The sequence below is a fragment of the Sander vitreus genome, chromosome 11 (assembly GCF_031162955.1).
Source record: "Sander vitreus isolate 19-12246 chromosome 11, sanVit1, whole genome shotgun sequence".
In the NCBI taxonomy this organism is placed as follows: domain Eukaryota; kingdom Metazoa; phylum Chordata; class Actinopteri; order Perciformes; family Percidae; genus Sander; species Sander vitreus.
Genome location: NC_135865.1, coordinates 8349411 through 8373814, shown reverse-complemented (window position 1 = coordinate 8373814; position 24404 = coordinate 8349411). Strand labels below are relative to the sequence as shown.

The 24404-nt window shown below is 40.6% G+C and overlaps 1 protein-coding gene across 3 annotated transcripts in view; it reads left to right on the top strand.

The window, feature by feature from the left end:
• The window catches only part of LOC144526082 (neuropilin-2-like), a 106498-nt gene that overhangs the window by 11462 nt on the left and 70632 nt on the right, over positions 1-24404 (top strand). For all 3 annotated transcript variants that reach the window (XM_078263291.1, XM_078263288.1, XM_078263290.1), the window contains exons 2-3: positions 3728-3908; positions 19653-19834. In XM_078263291.1, the coding sequence (XP_078119417.1) occupies positions 3728-3908; positions 19653-19834 (363 nt within the window). The remainder of the gene's footprint in view (positions 1-3727; positions 3909-19652; positions 19835-24404) is intronic.

The following is a 24404-nucleotide window of genomic DNA, read 5'->3' as shown; positions in this document are numbered from 1 at the left end:
GTGCCATCTCTAAAATGAAGTCCTATGGAGCAAATTATGTTTTACAGTGAGACTCAAAGCAATTGTAATGCTCTTCTTTTCTGTCTGTCTTCCTCTTTCTTTCAACACCTACAGTATCATATTTACTGCAAGTTTTGCTTCTTCTTCTCTCTCTGTCTCTCTCTCTGTCTCTCTCTCTGTCACTTTTAACTGTTTGATAATTCTTGACATGAATTCAGGTTTTCTCCCAACTCAGCATCTCCTCTGTTCTGACACCCACGCACACAGACATTACACTTTCTTCCCAGCATGCAGGTCAGGGTGCTGTAGCGTGGAATACTAATCAGCATTGGTATAGATTTACCTTTGGAAGCTGTATTTTATAGTTTCTTGGTAAATAGACATATAGGCAGTTAGCTGTCCCTCCTAAAAGAAAAATGTTTCACTCCTCCTCTAGTACACCGGTCTATCACTGTGGGAACTCTACATTATAATGACTGATGAGCTCAGCCTCAGCATACCTGTAATGTGTGTGTATAGTATATATATATATATATATATATATATATATATATATATATATATATATATATATATATATGTGTGTGTGTGTGTGTGTGTGTGTGTGTGTGTGTGTGTGTGTGTGTCAATGTGTGTGTCACTTCCTGCCCTGTTTAGATTTGATAATCGTTGCCTGACTTTGTATGTGTGCGGGGAGATTGATAGACCCTTAAAGCAGAGCAGACACAAAACTTCACACACACACAGTGTCTGCCTCTCTATCACACCAGCCGTATTCATCAGACACTTGGAGGTGCTGTCTTTATCGGCTGCACGCCAGAGGTGAAGATAGGAGAGGAGCAGAGAGGAGAGGGCAGTTAGATTGAGTACAAATATAAAAAATTGCATAAACAAACACAGTGAAGCATGCTAAAGACATGCTACCACATTTAATCAACAGGGAATGTGAGAATAATGTAGATAAATGTGTAAATCTTCAGCAAAATCTTAAAACAAGCTTCACAAAGGTATGTTTTATTGTACTCGACTGACTTAGATTGTACAGGTGTTTGTGTTATTGTGTCTACCCCCCACTGTGTATCCACTGGCTGGTTAAGGAGGCCGGAAGTAGGTTGAAGGCTAAGGCAAAGTAAAAAGTAAAGTAGTCCATCACTGTCTCTTTCAGAGTTTCAACCAGGGACTGAATCTAATGAAAACACATTTATACTCTTCTCATTTTAAGACCTATCCCAACTAACTAACTAATAGCAACTAAGTATGCATTATGAGTCCCAAGCAATGGGTTATTACAGTAATCAGTTACATTTTTCTAACAACCCTAGATGTTTCCCCCATGCTTCCCCTCAGCGTATCTCAGATTTTTTTCACTAGAGACAGTTAGCTACGCCGTGTGCTAAAAGTGGTGTTTGGCTGATGCTGCTGTGAGATTCCAGAGTGGTTAAACACTAATCCAGGTGGTGCTGAGATGAAATGCATCTGTCTGGATTACATTGGCCTTGTAACTCTACTCCTGTATTACTGTATGTCACCAGGGAGATTGGAAACAGATAGGAGAGGAGATAGACATGACTAGTTGGCTCACAGCATGACGGCGGAGGGAGAGACAGACAGAGGCAGAGTGATAGAGAGAGATAGAGACGGGTGATCATTAATTGCTTGCAGGCGGTGTGAGGTAGACACCAGATATAGATGCCAAAATGTCCATCACTTTGTGTACTGTGTGCTGAGATCTGACCTCCACTTTCATCCTCCCTTGCTGACTCTGAAGTGTATATTTGTCAGTCCGTGTGTATGCACATTTGCTGCCATGATTTAAAAAAAGGGAGATTTTTGATGCTGCATATTTGTTTTTCTCTTTCCATTTGAATTTGTTTCGAAGGTGGTGTCTGATAAAGTGTTTATGCTGTGCGTGTGTGTGTGTTAATGTTTGCATCTGTGACTTCTCTCAGAGTAGGTTTACAGTAGCCAGTCTATTTATAGTGTTAAAATATGTTGTGTTCTGCTGAGTAGTTTGACTTGGCTATGTCACTGCACTCAGCACAGTGGCAATAAATAACGTCACAGCACAGCGGACTAGACAGTGGCACAGACCAAGAAGTAACACTTCTTCACACAAATGTACAGATTTTTCTTTGTTTTTCTTTTGTTTTTTTTAATGACGCAGGTTTCTTCAGGGAAATGGAGCCCTGATTAAAACAATAAAATAGACCATCAGGAGCTTGGTTGTGAGTTTGTTTTTTCTCTCATAAACAGGAAATTATCTAAGGGGTTGCTAACCGGCCAAATTCTTCCAAGCGAGCAGCCGACATTCACAGATGCTGTTTTTTTTATTAGCATAACCTCGTACATCGTGGCCTGTATTTTGCCTGAAATATTTGTTGAAATTCATCTGCTTTGGTCCAAATGAACAGTGTAATCACAGTTTTGTGCATAAATAATTCATTGGGTAAAGTAGTTCTTTCAAAGTAATGGTCAAATGATATAACAAACACAAAGCCCCCCGAACCAAGACTACTCTTACGATATGTCTAAATTAAGTCATTTGTCTGCAAGCACCAAAAGTCATAATATCAATACTTTATATTTTATACTTGCATTAGATTGGTGCAGTGTTATTTGGTGGATGTCAAATGAACAATCAACCTTGGTTTTTGAGTCTCTTGTGGCAGATGGTGGCTCATACTGTGCCATTATATTGGAAGTGCTTAGACTTAACAAAGAGGGTACTCAGTATATCCACCATGATGGTTTAACTTAAGTTTTGCAGATGTTAAACAGTGAAGAAGTTCAGCTCATGTAGAAAGTCTGCACAGTCCATCAAAACAGGGCAGGCAGCATGGTGTACAATAGATGCCATAGATGTAAAACAGTACAGTTGTGTGTGTTATGCCGTCGGGTGTCACAGATATATGAGTTACCCCATCTGTGTCAGGGTGCATTTGCGGCAGTGAATGAGTGACATTGTTTATGACACGATGCAGACGTATGACTGCTGACAAGTGGATCCGCTCTGTGACAGTAACTGTGGCATCTGGAGGGCTCCTTCACTGTGTGTGTGTGTCAGTGTGTCGGTGTGTCGGTCTTCATGGGTCAGAATGGAGTCTTTGTATGTTGTGATGCTGAGTTGCACTTTGACACATAGACACATAGACACACACATCTTTGTGTCTCATATCCTGTCTCTGCAAACACAACTCTTATCTGCATTTTATCAGTTTTCAAGCCTTTCCCCAGTGTGAAATCATGCTTAATCAACAAATATGCAATAATAAAAAAAAGCATTTAAACGAGTCAGTCATGATAAGCAAACAACGATGACCTTGATGGTACTCTACACTTACATCCACTGCTGTGATGGACGTTATTGTAGTTGCATGTTGTTATTGAACATTAACTTATTCATTCAGCTTTCATCCTATAGTTCCCTCAAAAGTCTGCCTTTTTATTCTCCCATTCTTTTCTCTTAGCTATTTTATCACATTGGGAAACACTAATCAATTACCTTTGTCCAATGTGTGAACTAATGTATTAACCTATGGGAAAATATTAAATATACTCAATGATTTTATCAAAGCATTTATTACTTGCACAGGCAGATTTCCATATATTACACAACATGATTTAGTGGATGAAAGCCACAGAAAATAAACATGTTTCTGCATCCACTTGACTTTTCCTAACTTGCATGTATGATGATTTCCCTTTCTATCTCTCTCTCCCCATCCAGCTTCTGAGCCATGCGGTGGCTATTTAGATGCCAGCGATGCCGGCTACATCACCACCCCTGGCTACCCACTGGAGTACCCACCTCACCAGAACTGTCGCTGGGTCATCACAGCCCCCGAGCCCTCACAACGCATCGTCCTTAACTTCAACCCACACTTTGAGATTGAGAAACTGGACTGCAGGTAAAGACATGATGGATGGATGGATGGATGAATGGATGGATGGATGGATGGATGGATGGATCGGTGGATGGATGGATGGATGGATGGATGGATTTTAAAGTCATGGGATGGGTGGCAAACAAAGGGATTTGTAGGAAAAGAGTTAAATAGAGTAAGTTAAGAAATGGGAAGAGATAACTTGAGAGGAAGGATGGGACACAAGGAGAGTTTTGATTACAGTAAATAAACATTTTTCTCTTACTGTCTCTTTGGAGTTTCTGCCTCCACCAGCCTGTCTCTGTGTGAGAGTTGGTGTATTTGGTGTTGGTGTATTTGGTGTTGGTGTATTTGGTGAACTTCAGCCCACTCTCCTTCTGTTTCTCTGGCTTCAGCTATCCCATAATATTCACTTTGGGACCTCCCTCAGTCCCCTGTCTCTAATTATCAAAGTCTAATTACAACACATTTACTGTTCCAGGATGGTTTTCACACATCGGAAGATTTAACACAAATTAGAGGATTTGGTGTCCATCATTGTTTTTGGCTGTTTGGCTTTGGTTGCATGGTAAGACTGGAAGACAGGCAGGCAGGTCTGCAGCATGAAATGAAAATTCGGCACACAGAGATCAAGACAAACAAACAGGCATGCTGGGAAAACGTGTTAAAATGCTGGAAGAGAGGTATGAGACTGGTAAAGCAGTGAATCACATGTAAGCTACCTGAAAGTGTGATAGACAAGCAAGACGTTTAAATAACAAAAATCTTAATAATAGTAAAATCAATTTGTATAGTTTACAAGGTACTTTAAAGAGCAATATAGAAAAGAGACAACAAACGGGATAAGAAGGCATGGAGCAAAAAAATTAGGGCTGTCAGCATTAACGCGTTAATCGCGATGCGATTAAGGGCCGAGCATAACGCGTTAATTTTTTTTAATCACATGCTGCCATTTATTAATTTATTTTACACTAACAACGCCCCTTAGTTGTTCTAAAATCACTAGAATCTACGGCCTCTTGGGGCTAGGCTACTATTTTGACCCTTTGCAGCACCGTTACTTATCATCAAGCTTCCACTTCCTCGTAACACATCCTGCTGCTGCAGGCTGCAGGCATGATGGAGAAAGACAGCAGCAACACAATCCTGAATGGCACTTTTTATTTTCCTAAACTCCTGGACGGCTCATAGACAAGTCGAAAGCCATATGCACATTGTGTAAAGCCGAATTAAAATATCACCAAAACACGTCAAGCTTGAGCTACCACCTACGGAGCTAAGCATAGTAGTACAGTTAACGTGACTCAGGTTGATGCTAGCGGGCTCAGGCAAAGCACTATTTCGGAGCGTGCTAGTTGCCGACCTGCGGATGAAACCAAATCCAAAAAAAATGACTACAGCTCTTGCGAAACGGGTGAAATAATAAACAAATACAAATCAAGTTCATAAAGTCAACTTTCTTTGCATTCATTTGATTCCCAATCAAGATACACTGGTAAGAATTGCTGTAGTGTGGGGGGTAGACGTACATGGTTACCCAGTGATTGTCAGCAACAACCCTGACAAAAAAATGTATCATTTGACAGCCCTAAATTTTTTTTTACATTTAAGAGAATCATGCTATTTTTTAATTAAGTAAAGTCATCTTTATCGAAAGAGCCAAATTTACTTATAGTACAATGTCTCATTGGGCTAAGCACATTTTAAAAGCTGAGAGAAATTTTAGGAAATCAAAAAAGAAATCCCCTATCCACAGATAACTTGTGAAGTCGTCTGTCATTTGCCTTACTGTAAATGAAACGACTGGCCTTCCCTCGTCTTCGTGGGACCATCATGTCATGTTTGAATGCATCCTACACACAGTAGAGGAGAGACCACTGGCTCTCAGGAATCTAATGGGAACTAGAGGGCCACAAACCCACTGACACAGGCAAGAGGGCAATAACACACACACACACACTTTTCCCCCCTCTCCCGTTATTTCTCTGTTCCGGTCCTTTCCCCTCCAGTTATTAACATTTCTGCCGTATCAATTATAGATAGGTGAATTTCCCCACTCAGATGTACCAAAATCATTCAGACATTTCTTTGTTGGAATTGGAGCATCAATATTTCACCGGCTGGCTGTTTGTTGAAAGGTTGAAAGTGCCGCTGTGCTCCGCTCTGTTTTGCTTCACTTTCGCACTGTGCTGTGGAAATGAAAAACATACTTCTCTGTCTCCCTGTCCTTTTCAGTTTTCTACAGAATCATTTTAACAGTAATATATTCTCTCTCTCTCTCTCTCTCTCTCTCTCTCTCTCTCTCTCTCTCTCTCTCTCTCTCTTTCTGTCTACCCCTCTCTTTCCCTCTCCATCTTTCTGTTTTCCCAACTCCCCTCCACTCCCTCTGCTCCTCTTTCCTCCTTCAATTTCTTACATCCATTTAAAGTCCAGTAGTTTCCCAGGAGGAAATCAGCTTGAACTGCTAGAAACAACAGGCTCTGATTTATTTATTATGCTATACACATAAAGTGTGTGTGTGTGTATTTGTAGTTGTTCTTAGACTTTTGGTATGTGTCTAAACATTTTCTTGGTTTCACTTTGTTTCAAGTTACACTTTTCGAGAAGTAATTGTTAAAACATGTCAGTAAGAGTGAGATATTTGCAGTGTTGGTAGTAACATCTCAAGTTGAAATAGGCTGTCCTACAGCGCAGAGCTATTTAAGTCTACACGGGCCCAGCGCCTGGAGTGTATGTCTGTTTTTGTGTGTGTGTGTGTGTGTGTGTGTGTGTGTGTGTGTGTGTGTGTGTGTTTGTGTGTGTGTGTGTGCAGAGGTAGGCTGAAATTGAGTTGTTAGGTTCAGAGGGCAAAGAGACCAAGGAGAAGAAGCAGAGGGTGTGTGTGTAAGTCTGTGGGGGGTAGACGTACGTGGTCACCCAGTGATTGTCAGCAACAACCCTGACACACACATACCAGTGTCTCTGTCATGTCTCTGTCTCCATTTCTGGATGTCTTAACGTCTCATTTGCCCAGCTTTTTCTGTCTGTCTCTAACTTTGTATTTAACATTTTTTCTCAAATTATCAGATTCATTGAATAAGGTCATACGAACATTATCCATATTCATATTTTCTTATGCTTCTAAACTACAGCTTTGAGAAACAGAAAACTGCTGTTAATCCTCAGTTTACGGAGAGGAGAATACACACACACACACACACACACACACAAACACACACACACACACACACACACACACACACACTTTTCTTGTTGAGAGTCATCTGTGTTTGTAGAAAAAAACTACATTATGAACAGGCAATATGGTTTCTCTGTGTATCTGTTTATCGCATAAAAATAAAAAGTAATCATCTGTGCCTCACAAAAACATGTATTAACACACACTTGCACAAACAGCTCTGTTTTGAATCTGCATGCCCCGGTCAGACAAGGCTTGTTTTATTATCTCACTACGTTGAAGCAATCTAATCTATTATGGTCCTGATTGCAATTTAAGGTGGTAATCTGTTATCTGTAAGGCATCACATTTTGTCAAGCACTCGGCTGGCTCTGCAGGCAAAATCGATGGAGAGTTGGTCGGACAGAGAGAGAGATGTTTTCATTGAGATTCATATACAGTAGCAATTTAAGTGCCACATGAGACAGCTGGAGGAAATGAGGGAGATGAAAAGAACACTTGTACCCACCGCTAAGATCAGTATAGCCATGGCCAATCATGACTCACCATGACTTACCATTTCCCTTCACATGACAGACACTATGTTACCACATTAGTCCATCACTGGTGGCAGGTTTCAGTTATCACCCAACAGCTGCATCTGTACTTTGTGTGTTTCAGGGCTGAGTAGATCAAAACGTACATGATGGACCAGCCCTGTTTCCTAAAAACAGACTTTCTCATACAGCTAAACTGCATTCTCAGTTATGTTTCGAGGGAAATGTGTCCCAGATTAGGATTTTTTTTTTTTGTCGTATCACAAATACGTTTCTAATCAAAGTCTGCATAGGGAGGAGGTTGGGGTGAATGGATGTGTCAAACAAACACAGGGACTTTCACCCAGGAGACTGCTGTTAAAAGTAATTTTAATTTATGCACATGATTTACCTAATTTACCTACTTAATTTAGGTTACGCCTATGTAACCTTAACTTACATATGTAATTTAAGATATACATAACAAACTTAGGCTACTTATTTTAATCCAAACCAAGATATTTTCCTAAACCTAACCAAGTTGTTTTAATTCATGTTCACCACCTGTTTAAACTGATGTCGCTGGTACGAGGACGTGTTAAAACAAATGTAACCCAGAAGAAAATATGTTTCCCTCAAAACATAATTGAGAATGCTGTTTAGTTGTATGGGAACATATTTTTTAGGAGACATAGTTAGAAAGACTGGTACACAAACAGAGGAGACTGTGTCTGTCAGGGCAGTTTCAGTTGATGAAAGTTCTCAGGTGTGCAACTGTCAAAGAAATGTCTTTTATTTAATCTGAAAAAGCCTTATGTTTGGCATGACTTTTTTTAGTTAACACATCTTAGCCTCTAACTTCAGTGTGCTCTGAGGAGAACTACGTCAGAGAGTGTAGTGTTTCCACTGTAAAGTCTCTCACTTCAACAATTCTTTCTGCAGTTATTTTCAACCCTCACGTTCACTCTATCACTGTAAGCATAAGGCTTAGTCAGCAACTTGAAGGAAAAGTTTGACATTTTGGGAAATACATTTATTTGCTTCTTTTTTTTTCAAGAGTTAGATGAGAAGATTGATACCACTGTCATGGTATCGATCGTCTCCTCTAACCCTTGGCAGGAAAGCAAATAAGTGTATTACCCAAAATGTCAAACTATTGCTTTAACCCTGCAAATGGCAGTAAGTCATCAACATTTTAAACTCAGGTCTCTACAAGCAACATCTCCTCTTGGATTTTATTGGAGAGAAAAGCCCTACTTTTAAATGATGAATATTTATGATGCAAAATCATCTTGTCCATGTGGCAACTGGCAACATAGTTGAGGTCAAAGAACTGCTACAAAATCATTTTTAAAGTGTGCAGTATGCAGCCTTTTGCAACAGCGGTTTGTTGTCTGCTTCAAATTTTCCTCTTAGCTCACTGCACTGCCCTGTCTGAGAAAGCAATATCTCTATTTGGAGTGTTTGGAAAGAACACACACACACACACACACACACACACACACACACACACACACACACACACACACACACACACACACACACACACACAGCTGCTTAGAGAAAAGTGCAGTGTCAGGGTCCGTTGAGGGAAGGCTCAAATCATCCTGACAGCTACCTCTCTCTCTCCCTCCCTCTCCTCTCCCCTACATTCATCTCACCCTTCCTCACCTCTCCCGCCCCCTCACCACTGCCCAATGGACCCCATCTATCATCTTTCATCTGCTCTTGTGCCTTCCTCTGTCCCACCTCCTTTTCCCTCCGCCTCCCTGCATGCCTCTTTCTCTATCGCCTCTCCTCTCCTCCTGTCGTCCTCTTATTCAACCTCTCCTTCCATCTAATGTCTCCCCCTATTTCTTCCCTTCCCTCCTTCGCATCTCCTCACCTTCATCCTTCCGCAGTGTGCCAATCTTTTATAGGCCAAATCATTATTCAGCATCGCATATGAGAAAACACAGGCAGAGATCCAAATGCCACACTCTCTGTCTCCTTTCCTCTCTTATTTTCTCATCTCCCTCCTTCTCCCCTTGTCTCTTCTCTCTTTATCATTTATAGACTTTCCTTTCCTCAGCCTATATCTGTCTTCATCCTCTTTTATACTCCAGCCCCTGTCAATCCATCACTTAAATCCCCTTTCTATATGTCTGTCTCTTATTCTCATCCTCTTCTCGTTCTCCGCCCTCTCCAGTCTTCCTTTACCTCATATCACACCCAAGTCAGATGCTGTCTGTAATATTGATATGAGAGAAAACACACACACACACACACACACACACACACACACACACACACACACACACACATATAGTACATATAAGGATCACATACACTTGCATAAACATGAGACAAATACAAATACACACAGAGGTGCAAGCATTTTTTTGGGCCCTCAAAAAACTCATATACAGTTAAAAGGCACAACATGCAGACAGGCACGTAGGCAGTTTCACGGTTATGTGGCTCACACAATAAATGTGGAGTAAAGCAATAAGTTAAGAAGTGATTTATATGACAGAGAAGCTGCAGTCAACGATAATGGTTTCACTAATGATTTAGACCTTGTCTTTGTACTCCGCCTCAATCAATCATTTAACTTCATGCTGGGTCAATTTTCTATCCTCCTCTTTCCTCTCCTCTTCTCTCAGTAATGCACCTTTGCACAAGTATCAAGTGAAATCTTAACCAACTGTTTTACTATGAAGCTTGTAAAACATACTGCACATGCATTGTGATAGAAATCTTGGAATATTTGAATGCACACATACAGACACACCTTACAGGCAGGCAGAAGTCCTGGTGACATGACTAAGAGAAGAGCAAAAGGTAGAGTGATGTGATCCGACAATGTCCTTAGGGCATAAGGGCAAAAAGAGAAAGTTGGGAAGGGGGGGGGGGGGGGGGTTAAGAGACTTTATATACAGACAGATTAAAAGAGTCGAACAACATTTGGTGTGACAGTGGATGTTCAGTTACCAGCTGTGGGCATTTAGCAGCTGCCTGCATGTTTGAATTAACATCACAGTGACTATACCAGCAGGAGAGCCATGCGTCCAGACAAGCATCCCAGTACTAAGCTGAAACACAATGTTATTAGAAAGCTACACAGAGAGGAGGGAAGAGAACACCTTGGGACCCAGATGGTACAAACAGTTTAGGTTTATGATAAATCAAAATCAAACTTTTAGACAGATTACATAGATGCCTAAATATGGATGCGAACCATGTTTTTTCCTCCTACAGTTGTGATCGCATTGCCTCATTTGTTGCAAGGAGAGGCATCATGCTGTTGAAACATAGTAACGGAACTCAGGGTTAGTAAAACATCAGGTATTTACGGTGGCCCTGAAGTGCAAATCACAACAGCAAATAGAAAAATGCAACAGCAAATCATAAAACACAACGGCAAATAGGAAAACACAACGGCAAATAGGAAAACACGACAGCAAATACGAAAACGCTAAAAGAAATCATAAAACACAACGGCAAATAGGAAAACACGACAGCAAATATGAAAACACGACAGCAAATAGGAAAACACAACAGAAAACAGGAAAACACGACAGCAAATATGAAAACTGTCATATTGAAAAGACAGACGGACTGTCTGTCTTTTAACAGGAAGGAGAGATGAAAAACACGGAAAAGCGCCTACTTTCAACAGAGAGACAATCAGACCAATCAGGAGGCTCCGTCCTCTGCTAGATAGGCCCTACCTTTTCCAGTAGAAGTTAATGCTGTTGTGTTTTCATATTTGCTGTCGTGTTTTCCTATTTGCTGTCGTGTTTTCATATTTACTGTCGTGTTTTCCTATTTGCCGTTGTGTTTTATGATTTGTTGAAGTGTTTTCCTATTTGCTGTTGTGTTTTCCTATTTGCTGTCGTGTTTTCATATTTGCCGTTCTGTTTTCCTATTTGCCGTTGTGTTTTATGATTTGCTGTTGCGTTTTTCTATTTGCTGTTGTGATTTGCACTTCAGGGCCACCGTAGATATTGACTACCAAAATAAGGAAATAACATGACAGCATGGACGTCATTGCGTAACTAAGGTCCTTAAAACTCATAGGTAAAACTCTGTTAATTTCTAAACGACAGCTGACCTTTGCTTTCACATGAGACACGAACTCCGTTCTCCTGAGTGAAAGTCCTGTGTTTGTTTTGACTATCAGAATTTGTCTATCAGAATATAGACACAGCACTGGGCTGGGTCCAAAATCATTTGCCCATTTACTCATTTGCCACTTTCTGTCTGTTAGACCCTCAATAGTTTACTAAATAGTGAGCAGTAAATTGAGATTTGTGACTCTGAGCCTAATCAACATTTTGCGTAGCACACCGGCAACCTTCACATTACTAAAATACGGTGTACTGCATTCTTGGGTTGTTAGCAGAGCGGAGAGTGTATACTATGGGCCCTACTTAACAAAAAGGGAGTGACTTAGGACAGAACACCGGGGTTACAGAAAAATGTCTGAAATTTGAAGATTTGTTTAGCTCCAAGGTGGTGATTTCAGAAAATCCCCTCTCTCTCTCTCTCTCTCTCTCTCTCTCTCTCTCTCTCTCTCTCTCTCAAACACACACACACACACACACACACACACACACACACTCAGGTAATGATGATAATATCAGTAGTCTAATTTACAGACACTCCCTGCGGCCCTGAAGGTCTGCCTGATCAATGTCTGTTACTGTAATGAACGTGTGTGTGTGTGTGTGTGTGTGTGTGTGTGTGTGTGTGTGTGTGTGTGTGTGTGTTTGTGTGTGTGTGTGTGTGTTTCTTTGAAGGACTGACCCTGATCAATGTGTGTTAAAGCCATAATGGGGAATCGATTGGTTGTGCTGTACTGCTGGACACACACTCTCTCTTACACTCACACTCACACACACACACACACACACACACACACACACACACACACACACACACACACACACACACACACACACACACACACACTGTCCATCTGTCTGCAGTAATAGGCCTATTACTTGATTACAATGAAGTCAGTCATCTTCCTCACTCTCTATTAACTGCTCCAGTGACAGACTGACTATGCCTGTTTTTGCTCTACGCTGAACTAATGCACACCAAATTAAAACACCCATTTTTAGTGATGCAGGGCACCCATTGTCTTATCCACTGGTCCATGCAAACATGTTACTATAATTCAGATACGGATGATCACAATGGGCAATAACGAAAATCAGTGCATTTTGCGTTGCGTCATTCCCATGACTGGGGGAGGAAAGAGTATGTATGTAGAGTCATAATTTAATGTTACAGTTCCTCTAAGGAATGTTTGTTTGGGGCCACACATGATTTAACTTCTCTTTCAGAGAAATATGCTTGAGCAGATAGAAAAGTTGAAAAAATAATACAACATAATAATGGAAATCTTCCCTATTTGTTAGAAACAATAAAACTGTAATATTTTGTATCAAAACATTAATTTCATATTCTAGTAAGTCTCTTGAACTGCAGTTCACTTCATAATGATTTTGCTTAGACCTTCCCTGTGTTTGCCACACAAACATATAACAAATAAAGAGAATAAAAGAAACACATACTAGAAATACAAATTTGGACCAATTCATTGTCTATGACAGTAATGTTTCAGTGGACTGACTTTCATTCTCTTTTTACAACATGACACAAATTACTACAAGTCTGGCCTGTTTCAACCTCGTTTTAGTGTGTGTGTGTGTGCGTGTGTGTGTGTGTGTGTGTGTGTGTGTGTGTGTGTGTGTGTGTGTGTGTGTGTGTGTGTGTGTGTGTGTCTGCAGACGCTATGTCTACTGCTAAGGGCACCCCTGATGTAAATGTGCAGGTGTAAGAACACAATTCCCGACCTAAAGAGAGAGAGAGAGAGAGAGAGAGAGAGAGAGAGAGAGAGCAAGTGAAAACATGTGAAAGGCAATTAAGACCAAGGCAGAAGGGAGGAGGAGGAGTAGGGAGGAGGGGAGGAAGTGCATCTGCATCCAAACCTTTTCTTTGGTTCATGTCAGACAGGCTTTGGAGAGCTTTCTCGCTCATGAAACACTCCTGCCCCCAAAACACACACACACACACACACACACAAGCACACATGGATATCTCATAAGCTCAATTGTTATATTCAGCTTTAAGTCTACTCCCTCAATCTGTGCTTACAATCCATAACAAATGTGTGTCCTTCTTTGCAACTGTAACCTCCCGTACACATATTGGAACCAACATTAGTTTTTTCATAATTTCCTTCATGTAAGCAAGGGGAAAAAATGTTGTACACTCTTTGTTAACGAGGGAATTTCGGGAAAAGTGTGGGAGAAACAAATTCAGACTTCTTGTCATTTCCTATGGCAAGACTCAGAAAACCACTGATTGGCTACAGTGAAATACATTGGGAGAGATGATGGGATTAAACAGTTTGTTGAAGCTGTGTACCTCCTACACAGAGACAGATTAGAGGAAACCTCAAACCCTTTCATAGATCCATCTGAGTGCATGGCCACAGGCTCTCTGTGTGTGTGCATCAGTGTGTCTGTGTGTGAGACAGAAAGTTTGCGTGTTTGTGCAGGTCTTTTGCGTATGTGTGTGTGTGTGTGTGTGTGTGTGTGTGTGTGTGTGTGTGTGTGTGTGTGCTGACTTGGAAGTAGCAGTGTATGTCTTTCAGGCACAGAGCTGTAGGGAGGGAGAAAGGGATGGAGGGACACCTGTCTCTGTCTGTCTGAGGGGAGGAGTTGGCAGGGTGAATGCAGTGTCATGTTCTTTCTCTCTGACTACGTCCACACTGTGTCGGCTAGATTTTAAATCTTTTTCTCATTGTTTTGCCACACCTGAAAATAAAGCTTTTTTAGACAGCCGAGATGAATCTGAAAAATGCCAGCCTTACATTTTAGTGTGGATTAGGATAACTGAGCTTTGGAAAATGATTATTTAAGGCTGCTCAGACACTGTCAGTCAGAGGCTATGACAAGTAAGTAGCACTGTGCTTTAAATAATATATGTATTACAGTCTGTAATACATACCGCTAACCTTAACTGTCACATGACCGGTCAGCTGCTTTTGCATACGTTTTCGCACAATAGCCTATCATACAAAGCCGTTCATGAGAATGCGTTGAAAGTTAAGTAGTGAACTTTCTGCTGGCTCTATCCCACTCTATGATCACTCACTTCTACTGTCAACATAGCCAATCACACGGTACATCTGCTGTTGTTATTACCCAATTTGGCTCTAATAAAGTTTAGTAAAGGTAATGATGGAGAGCAGGAGGGGAAAAAAATGGATTTAACCAGCTGAGACTTAGTAACTGGGCTGTCTGTCCCACCCCTCACTAGGGGTTGTTAGCTGTGATACACAATCGTATTGGTTTTCAAAAGGAATACGATAATGAAGAAGAGATGTTGCCATTTTCCCATGTTCATTTTTCAGAGCACAACCTGAAAATGTAGGTGTCTCTACAGTATCTATCTATCTATCTCATTCTTCATCTTCACTCTCAGCATTTTTAATAAAGGGTCATTTTAAATTCAAATATTCACGAATTTTAATATCGTCTTTGTCCCCCCCATCTCTGCCTCCTCTGTCTCACCCACGCATTGGCTCTTGGCCACTGGTTATACGCCTGAATGATCGGAAAAAAAGACAGCGTTGAAAAGTGAAACAGTGAAAAGTAATTAGTGAAAGAGTGAGCCAGGAAAAGGAAGGAAAAGAGATCTTGTCAGGATACGAGTAACCGTTAAACAAAGTTGTCATTTCACAAAAGAGGAGGAGGAAACTGTCACTGGGATGAGGCGTTCTCTTGGGAAAATATGACGGGAACTGCGACACGTACACACACATGCACACACACAACACACACACAGATGCACACACACATGCTCAATGTGCAGTGACAGCTTGCGTCATAACTGTGGTGTTAGTTCCACGCAAAGCAGACACAAGGCATGATGGGAGAGTGGGAGGTGTATGACCCTTATGTCAGGAGCTTGCTCACCTGTCAGAAAACACACACGCACATACGCACTCACTCGGGCCCGTGCACGCACACACACGCACACACACACACACACACACACACACACACACACACACACACACACACACACACACACACATTTACCCTGACACTAAACCATAACAGATAAGATCTTTATTGTGTATAGACACAAAAGAGATTGTGTATAGACACAAAAGAGTGTGTGTGTGTGTGTGTGTGTGTGTGTGTGTGTGTGTGTGTGTGTGTGTGTGTGTGTGTGTGTGTGTTTTGGCTCCTGGGTTCAGGAATGATAGTCTGCATACCTGTATGCTAACAAATAGTGAAAAGATTAACACCCCTTTTTATATTTGTGTATCTTAAATGTAGCAGTAGCAACAAACCACCATGTGTGGTAGTCCCCTCTGACCACGGACTTCCCATGGTACATGAAACTTGCTTTCATAGTTTGAGCCACCGGGAGCCCTTCTGTGGCTGGTTCATTGTATTTATATAAAAATAAATCAATGTTGTAGTTTAAGCCTATCTCTTAAACTGTATGGAACTGACAAGATACTTTGGGTTCTTTGAGGTCGAGGCATGTTCATTTGATTACTTTAGAGAAACGTAGAAAGCTCAATATTGGAGCAATTAGAGGCATTGCGGTCAGAACTGATCGATATGATGGATGAAGATATCTTAGCTTATCAGCTATAAGATAAACCCTAATTGAAATTTAATTCTCTGAACTCGAACTTTATTTCGATGTCAAGTTGCTCAAGGAATTTCTTTCCAGGAAGCTATTTTAGAGCCAGGCAGGTGTGTCTTTGGTATCCAGACAAAGAGGCAACACTCCTGCTGTGGGTCTGAGATGGGACATTTGTGGTCAGAACACATGAAAGAAATGGGAATGAAAATAGATTTCAAGTCAGAACCTTTCCTAAAAATGGTCCTAGGCAACCTTCCTGTCTTTCTGTTTGTATTTTAAATTAAATTCAGATTTGAATGTGGCCTAAATCTTTCTTGGCTTTTTGTGTGCATGAATACTACGAAAAACTATAAACAAGTTGCAGCACTTGATGTGATGTGACAGGACAGTTGTCACTTTAATGTCAGTTGTTGATATTCCCATAAGCATATGTTTAGTCTTTGTGTACTGATGCATCCTTGTTCATTATAATCCATCTCTTTCTTCATTCAGTACCAACATGTTTATTTAGGCTATATTTCAGTACAGTCCTTCTATAATAGTTGGCAAAAATTTGAGATATTTCTAAGAAAAGAAGAACCAGGGAAATACTGAAGTGACCTAAATCCACTGTAAAAAGTGGAAAATGTGAATTAGACCCGGGCAAAGATGTAAACTAGAGTAATTTGTTCCACAATAATCCTTTTCTAGCATCAAAGGCTGTAGGGTGCATCTATAGTTCAAAAAGCTCTCACAATCTGACTTTGACACGAGTGTAACATAAAGGAAAAGTCACGTGCGGCACATTTTCTTGTTTATATCTACTTTCTTGCACAATACTTGCATAACACAAGACATGTTTGGCTATCATTTCTTCTGAAAGCATTACATTGCATGGAAACTTGTAATTCAAGTAGAAAATAAAATAAGTAGAAAATGAGTCAGATTAATACGACGGAGCATTAGGGCCACATCAAGGGAAAAAAATGAAGGAGGAAGATGTTTTATTTATTTTGCATTTTGAGAATAAAGTCGAAATGTCGAGAATAAAGTCAACATGACGGGAATAAAGTTGAAATACTTTTTTGAGAATAAAGTCGAAATGTCGAGAAATAACTTGATAGCCTATTTCAAGAATCAAGTCGGACTTTTGAGAATAAACCAAACTACTAACTTTACCTATTGTATTCTACAAAATGCATGAACTCTTTCTCTTTTAGCGCATAAACACAGTATGGTGATAAGTATTAGGACTTTGAAGAGATTGTGCCGAAAATTGCGTCTCTTCAGGAGGAGAAACCACACAAACTTGGAAGAGGTGGCCTGCAAACTGAAATAGCTTGTAATGGACAGATGCAAGGGTATCGATGGTTACACCTACGGGCAATACAGAGAGGATATGTTGTATCACAACACACAATAAGACAATTGATCAACTTGTTTGATCCTGAAGGAGTGGCGCTCAGGCGAGCGCGGCACTCTAAGGATGTAACCCATATCTATGATGCTGCCTACATGGCAGCTGGCATGGCGGACAGTCGCTCTAATGTGATTAAGTGATTCAACTTTAATCTCGACATTTCGACATTATTCTCAAAATGGTATAGTCTAACTTTATTCTCGTCATGTTGACTTTATTCTCGACATTTCGACTTTATTCTGCAATGCAATTAATCTGAAATGCAAAATAAATTAAAAAAATGATCTTCTTCCTTATTTTTTTTCCTTTGATGTGGCCCTAATGCTCCGTCGTAGATTAGCTTGAGTTTGGGAATCAGTTTTATTAGAGTCTGCAAGAACCGGCAGTAGCAAAGCTATGCCGTTTGCACAGCAGGGCTGTAGAAGCCTCTTGTTTTTCTACTGATTAATCTTCTTCATTATTCTTCTCCGCCTAAAACTCTGACTACAGCCTAAACCGTACATGGTGGGCGGTTGGCATTTTCAGGACTGGTCCAAAACTCTGCAAGGACCTCAGGCACAACAATTGACCCACTTCCACCACTAGGTGGCGCTATAGCAGAATAAACATGTTTGGCCCTATAACTCCCACACCGTACACCAGACATTTAAAAAACATATATCCACGAGTTCCGTGGATCCAACTGAATCACATGATATAGGCCACGCCCATTTCCGTCTAGACTTTTATGCGTGAAAAATCGCAATTTCTCTAAAACCTACTTTTTCAAACTCCTCCTAGACCGTGCGACCGATTGGTATGAATTTGGCAGTTATCATCTCCAGATGGGCTTGACAAAAAGTTAATAAAAATAATTTTTATAGGATAAAAATTGCGCATATTACGCACAAACAAATTTGTGTAGCTAACTATGAAAACACCAACTTTGCCATATCTCGGCCAAAATAAATGCTATCAACGCCATCCTTTAGATTATTGTTTGCCGTGACCCTCTGGAGGTCCCACACACGTTTTACGAAAATTGGTCACTAGGGGGCGCTACAAGTACAAAAAGTTTATATCTCATGAACCGCTCATCCGATTTTTACAAAATTTGTTGTACCATCTGGGGGCACTCCTGAGGACAACCATAGAGTGGGGTACTGAGGGGTCAAAGTGGGCGTGGCCTATGGGACCCAAGTCTAAATTTACTACTTACACTAACGTGAACAACTTAAAATTTACAGGGTAGATAGACAATGGGTCATGGACCACACCTACCAAAAATTACACATGTGGACCACTAGGTGGCGCTATAATGTTTTTTTTGCCTTTAAGTCCCACATTACACACTCACTTATTGAGTGTACACTTATGGAATTTAAAAAAAAAAGTTTTTCTTTCTATTTTGCCTCATGCAGGTGGTTCTTTTCCTCCTCCACCATCTGTGAACTGCCAATGTCTCGTGCTGCATTCATTTGAATTGTAAACACCTCTGCTTCTGCTGAGAGTAACTGCTTTCAGAATAAGTCCCTCTAGCCACTGATAGATGCAAACAATTTGCTCATTGCTTCCGTTTTGTAGCCAAAGCTGATGTGATGCCTGCCAGATGAAAAAACTAATGAAGAAAAAAGAAACTAATAACATCAGAGCAGCTTGGAAGGCTTTAACAATATCCTCTTCCTCAAATGAAAGTCTTGTCTCCCATCTTCCACAACCACCTCATCAGTACATTAATTAAATGTCTGTACATCAAGCATGTACAATAGTAGATATTTAGCACTGTAGGTTATTAATGCCTCTGTGGATTTGCATTTCACTGAAAGTGATATTTACATTCACTGTTTCCACAAGCTGCAAATCTCAGGATAGTAATAAGTAGCGTAGAGTAGATTTTTGTTAACCACAATATATTTGTATGTGTGTATTTATTTATGTATGTATGTATGTATGTATGTATGTATGTATGTATGTATGTATGTATGTAGGAGGGAAGGTATTTAATGATATTTGTGTGTTGTCTTCTGCAGGTATGACTACGTAGAGATCCATGATGGGAACTCAGAGACGGCTGACCTACTGGGGAAGCACTGCAGCAACATCGCCCCTGCACCAATCATATCGTCAGGGCCCTCACTCCACATCAAGTTCGTATCAGACTACGCCCACCAGGGGGCGGGCTTCTCGCTGCGCTACGAAATCTTCAAAACCGGTAAGTGGATGCTACTGTTGTTGTTCAATGTTTTTCACCTGTACTCGCTCTAATAAAATAATGTTACTTTTGATACAGACAAGGTAATAGAAGCAGGGTAGGAATCACAGGCAGAGTTTACCTTTTTAAATTATACTGAACTGTATATCATGCGGGAAATGTGTGTCAAATCAGGAGTGCATGTTAGATTTTTAATAGTGGTGCAACCGAAAGAAGGCATTTGGGGTTTTGATATTTCACTCAACATAGAGATAATGACGCATTGAAACTAGCAGACACAGATAAACAGTCTGTGTGCAGAATATTATTTATTTCATTATTTCTATTACATAGACAGACAGTAGTGAATTGACAGAAAATAAGGAAAAGAAATTGTGGATGACATGCAACAAAGGTCTCAGGTCAGACTTGAACAGGGAATGCTATGATTTTCAGCATCTTAAACCTTCCGACTCCAAGATGCCCCAGTACAGTATGTGACATTGTTATATAGATACTTTACCTAGTATCAGTACCATACCTACCTAGTCTACATTTTGAGAATTCAAGACTCACAAGAGGGACATTATCCCTGTAAATGACCCTCACAGATGGACAGACTTAACAAAAGTGAACAGGATTTTAGAAGGATTGCACCTTTACAAAGGCTATTAGTAACTGTATTACAAGCTACTCATAGAGGACTCAACATGCTTCATTAGGTGACCAAGCCTCGTTTATCTCCCTGGTGTGGGAGAGAAAGAGACGAGAGACACAGTAGAGGACCCTTGAGAGCCCTTTAGACTGTCCAGGCGAGACATCTCTCCCCTTCATGGCACTTTGTGTTTGTGTGCGTGTGCGTGTGTGTGTGTGTGTGTGTGTGTGTGTGTGTGTGTGTGTGTGTGTGTGTGTGTCTGACATGGCTCCCCTTCACGCTGCCATGGGTCAGCCAAAGCGAGACCAATTGAGATCAAGGGCGAGTGAGACAGAGGGGCGCATAGTGTCGGCCCCACAGCCATCTTGTCCCGTTCCCCCTGAAAGCATTCCACACATGCCCCCTTAATTGAGTCCTGAGCCCTGTTCCCCTGAGACACACACACACACACACACACACACATGCACAGAGGGCTGAGGTTACTAACACAACACGTGTGGTTGTCGTGTTTCTCACTTGCTGGCACTAGCCTGTTGGGATTTCTTGTGTGTGTGTGCGTGTGCGTGTGTGTGTGTGTGTGTGTGTGTGTGTGTGTGTGTGTTTTTTCTGCCTGACACAGTCCACCTGATGGACTTTAAAACAACAAGAGTGTCAGTGTTCACACCCAAAATCCCTAAGGAGAAAAAGAGAGAGACACAAACACAGAGAGAGATTTGTGAATAAATTAATTAATTACCAAAAATAAAAAACATAAAACATTGTTATAGTAGTTTCATGGAAAGCATTAAGATGAAGTCTATGTTTGCAGTTGCTGTAATAGAAACAATAGTTAGTAATTCATCGTCAACATTCAGTTCACAATTTCATTACATTACTATTGTTTATAAAAAGAGTGAATAAAGTTATGTCACATGTAAAAAGTTTAGGAACAAAGCAAAACATTTTTCTTTTTCTCTCACAATAGAGATTATAAAAAAAGGTATTGTAAATCCAAGGGTGGTACAATTTCCTCTACCCAAAGAAGAGCATGCAGTCCTTGAGATTAAAACATGAAAGTAGCCATTGTTGAAGTTCAAATGATGTCACATGACCACATCGGCAGGATGACATCATTTACTTTCCATAACTGTTACAAAGGCTGTACTACTGCTGCATATCTGTTTTATGATGTAACATTATGCTGGTTAAAGTGTGGTTAGCTTTAGGGAAACATCATGGTTTGGGTTAAAATAAGTACTTAGTTAAAGGATCTTCGAGATTGTAACTTTGAGGTTACAGAACAATCGTAGTCATTTTCAAAAGTAACCCACGTTGTCTGTTGGTCTGAAACTGGAAACCGACAGCGGTCTTCGTTTGAAGTCGCTGAAGTCTGATGTTTTCCATATTCCATATCCAACTTCTGCTAGAGGCTGCTGCAGGAATTTGTCACTTGAAATTAAACAAATGTCATTTGGGGGCTGATGCTGAAACGACTATTCTGTAGTTTTTTTTGGTTGGATGGTCTCTATTTAGAGGTAATCCTATCCAGTTTACCATCAACTACAGACAGAATCTCTGTTTGTAAGGACAGCTGCTTCGATTGATAAGTTATACATTAGCATATACTGGACTTCCTCAGTTTGTCTGTGTAACTTTGTGTGTGTGTGTGGTTGTCTGTAGATGTGTATTTCTGTGCCCAGCCTTCCCTGGCAGTAATAATGGAGCCATTTGGAACACTCAAGCTGTTGCCATACTGCTAACAAGATCTTGTTATCCTGGAAGGTGCAGCAGAACGTCTGGTTATGTGGGTGACTAGATTTTGTGTGTGTCAGGGTGTAGTGTGTGTGTGTGTGTGTGTGTGTGTGTGTGTGTGTGTGTGTGTGTGTGTGTGTGTGTGTGTGTGTGTGTGTGTGTGTGTGTGTGTGTGTGTGTGTGTGTGTGTGTGTGTTATACATACTGTATAGCCTCACAGTAAACTGTCTAAATATGTATCTGTCTGTGCTACCCCTGCACATTCTGTTCTGTTCAACCTGCAAAGTCTCTTGTGTATTTCCCCGTCCTTCACTTGCTGGCAAATATACTCTCACTACTTTATATATGGGGAAAAAACAAGGATAGAGTCACTTGCAGAGAAGTACAGCTGTTCTTTTTGTGGTATAATCTTTTTTCTGTTAATTAAACTTTTTAAACTTTGTTTTCAAAGTTCATTATTTCAGCTCTTTGTATTTATTGTTTAATTTGAAATTATCAGTTTCTTTTTGAAAATTAAAAAATGTCTAAGAAAATACAATTTGGGCCGCAAACACTAGTTTAAATTAATTTGTATAATCACTTTGTGGGACTCATTTGTCTTTTCTCCCCATTTTTCTCTTAAATCCCTGTTACAGAAAGTATTTTTGGGACCGGAAGCACACTTTTGTATGTATAAATGCCTTGTTTTTTGTATGCCTTGTTCCATTTTACTAGTGTTGGTAATGGTTTTGCTTTTCTCCTCTTGATTCCTTGATCCCTTGTCAGAGTATTTAGGGGGCGAAGGTCTACTGGGGTGTGTGTTTTGGAGTGATGAGAGGGTGTGTGTGTGTGTGTGTGTGTGTTTGTGTGCGTGTGTGTGTGTGTGTGTGTGTGTGTGTGTGTGTGTGTGTGTGTGTGTGTGTGTGTGTGTGTGTGTGTGTGTGTGTGTGTGTGTGTGTGTGTGTGTGTGTGTGTGTGTGTGTGTGTGTGTGTGTGTGTGTGTGTTGGAGGAGATTGTCGCCCACGCTCTAATTACTGGACCCCTCAAAGATTAACAGTCTAATCAGTCTGGAAAACGGGCACACATACACATATACAGAAAACCATTTGCCATGGAAAACATGTACCTAAAACACAAAACCATTAATGTGTGTTAATAATGTTTTTGTCCATTTTACAGTCACATTTGCAGAACATATAGTACACACATATAGAGCTTGTAAATATGGACATATAATGCATTGATACTAACATACACACAAACAAAGACATGTGCATGCTAGTAACAGACATCAAATCTAAGGACTAACTAAAAAATACTAATAATAACACAAAAAACAATCACATAAACATGCCACACTTGTTTTTGTTTACAGCTCTATCACTATGGATACTGTAGTAAAATTCCAGCCAATAGGAACACAGCCACCTGAATGTGGCAACCAATCAAAATTCACTGTCTAGGCACTGTGCCCCCAGCTGTTATTGTGACCCAGAACTCTCCAGACACACACACACACACACACACACACACACACACATGAATGCACTGATGCTGGCTGGACGGTTACTCACAAATGCAGGGCAGCTTGCATATCTGCACGCAAATGTTAACTCCCTTACACACACGCACACGCACACACACACACACACGCACACGCACACATTATCTATTTTTGTCACTTAGGAGGACATTTCATCGACTTTCATTTATTCCCTGGACACTTATCCTAACCTTAACCACAACCTTAAACCTAACCTTAACCAAAAACCAAATCTTAACCTTATTTTGACAGTTTACCTTGATGGGAATAGCCTTTGACCTAAATGATAAGTGAGTCTCGATATTGCAACAGATTTCTGAGTAACACAAACACACACAGACACACACTCCTCAAGCGGTGTAATGTGGAAGCTATCATGACAATCCTTCCAATAACTGCTGTTGTTTACATTCTACCAAATACCTTTAGGCACTTCCTCTCTGCCTCTGTCCGACTAACTATCAAGCCAGTTTATTACACCGTCTAACCAATCAGACTGCTCGCTCCACCTTCCTCTGGCTTTTCATTAAGGAAAGTGGATCCAGATCTGACCCAGTGAGGAGCAAAAGGTGCTGTGCGGTAGGGCTAACGTAACAAATGCACAATAAACTTAAACCTAAATTACAAATGTAATAGTTTCCTTGGTCTGCAGTGCAGCATATTGTGCCCTTTTGAAATACCT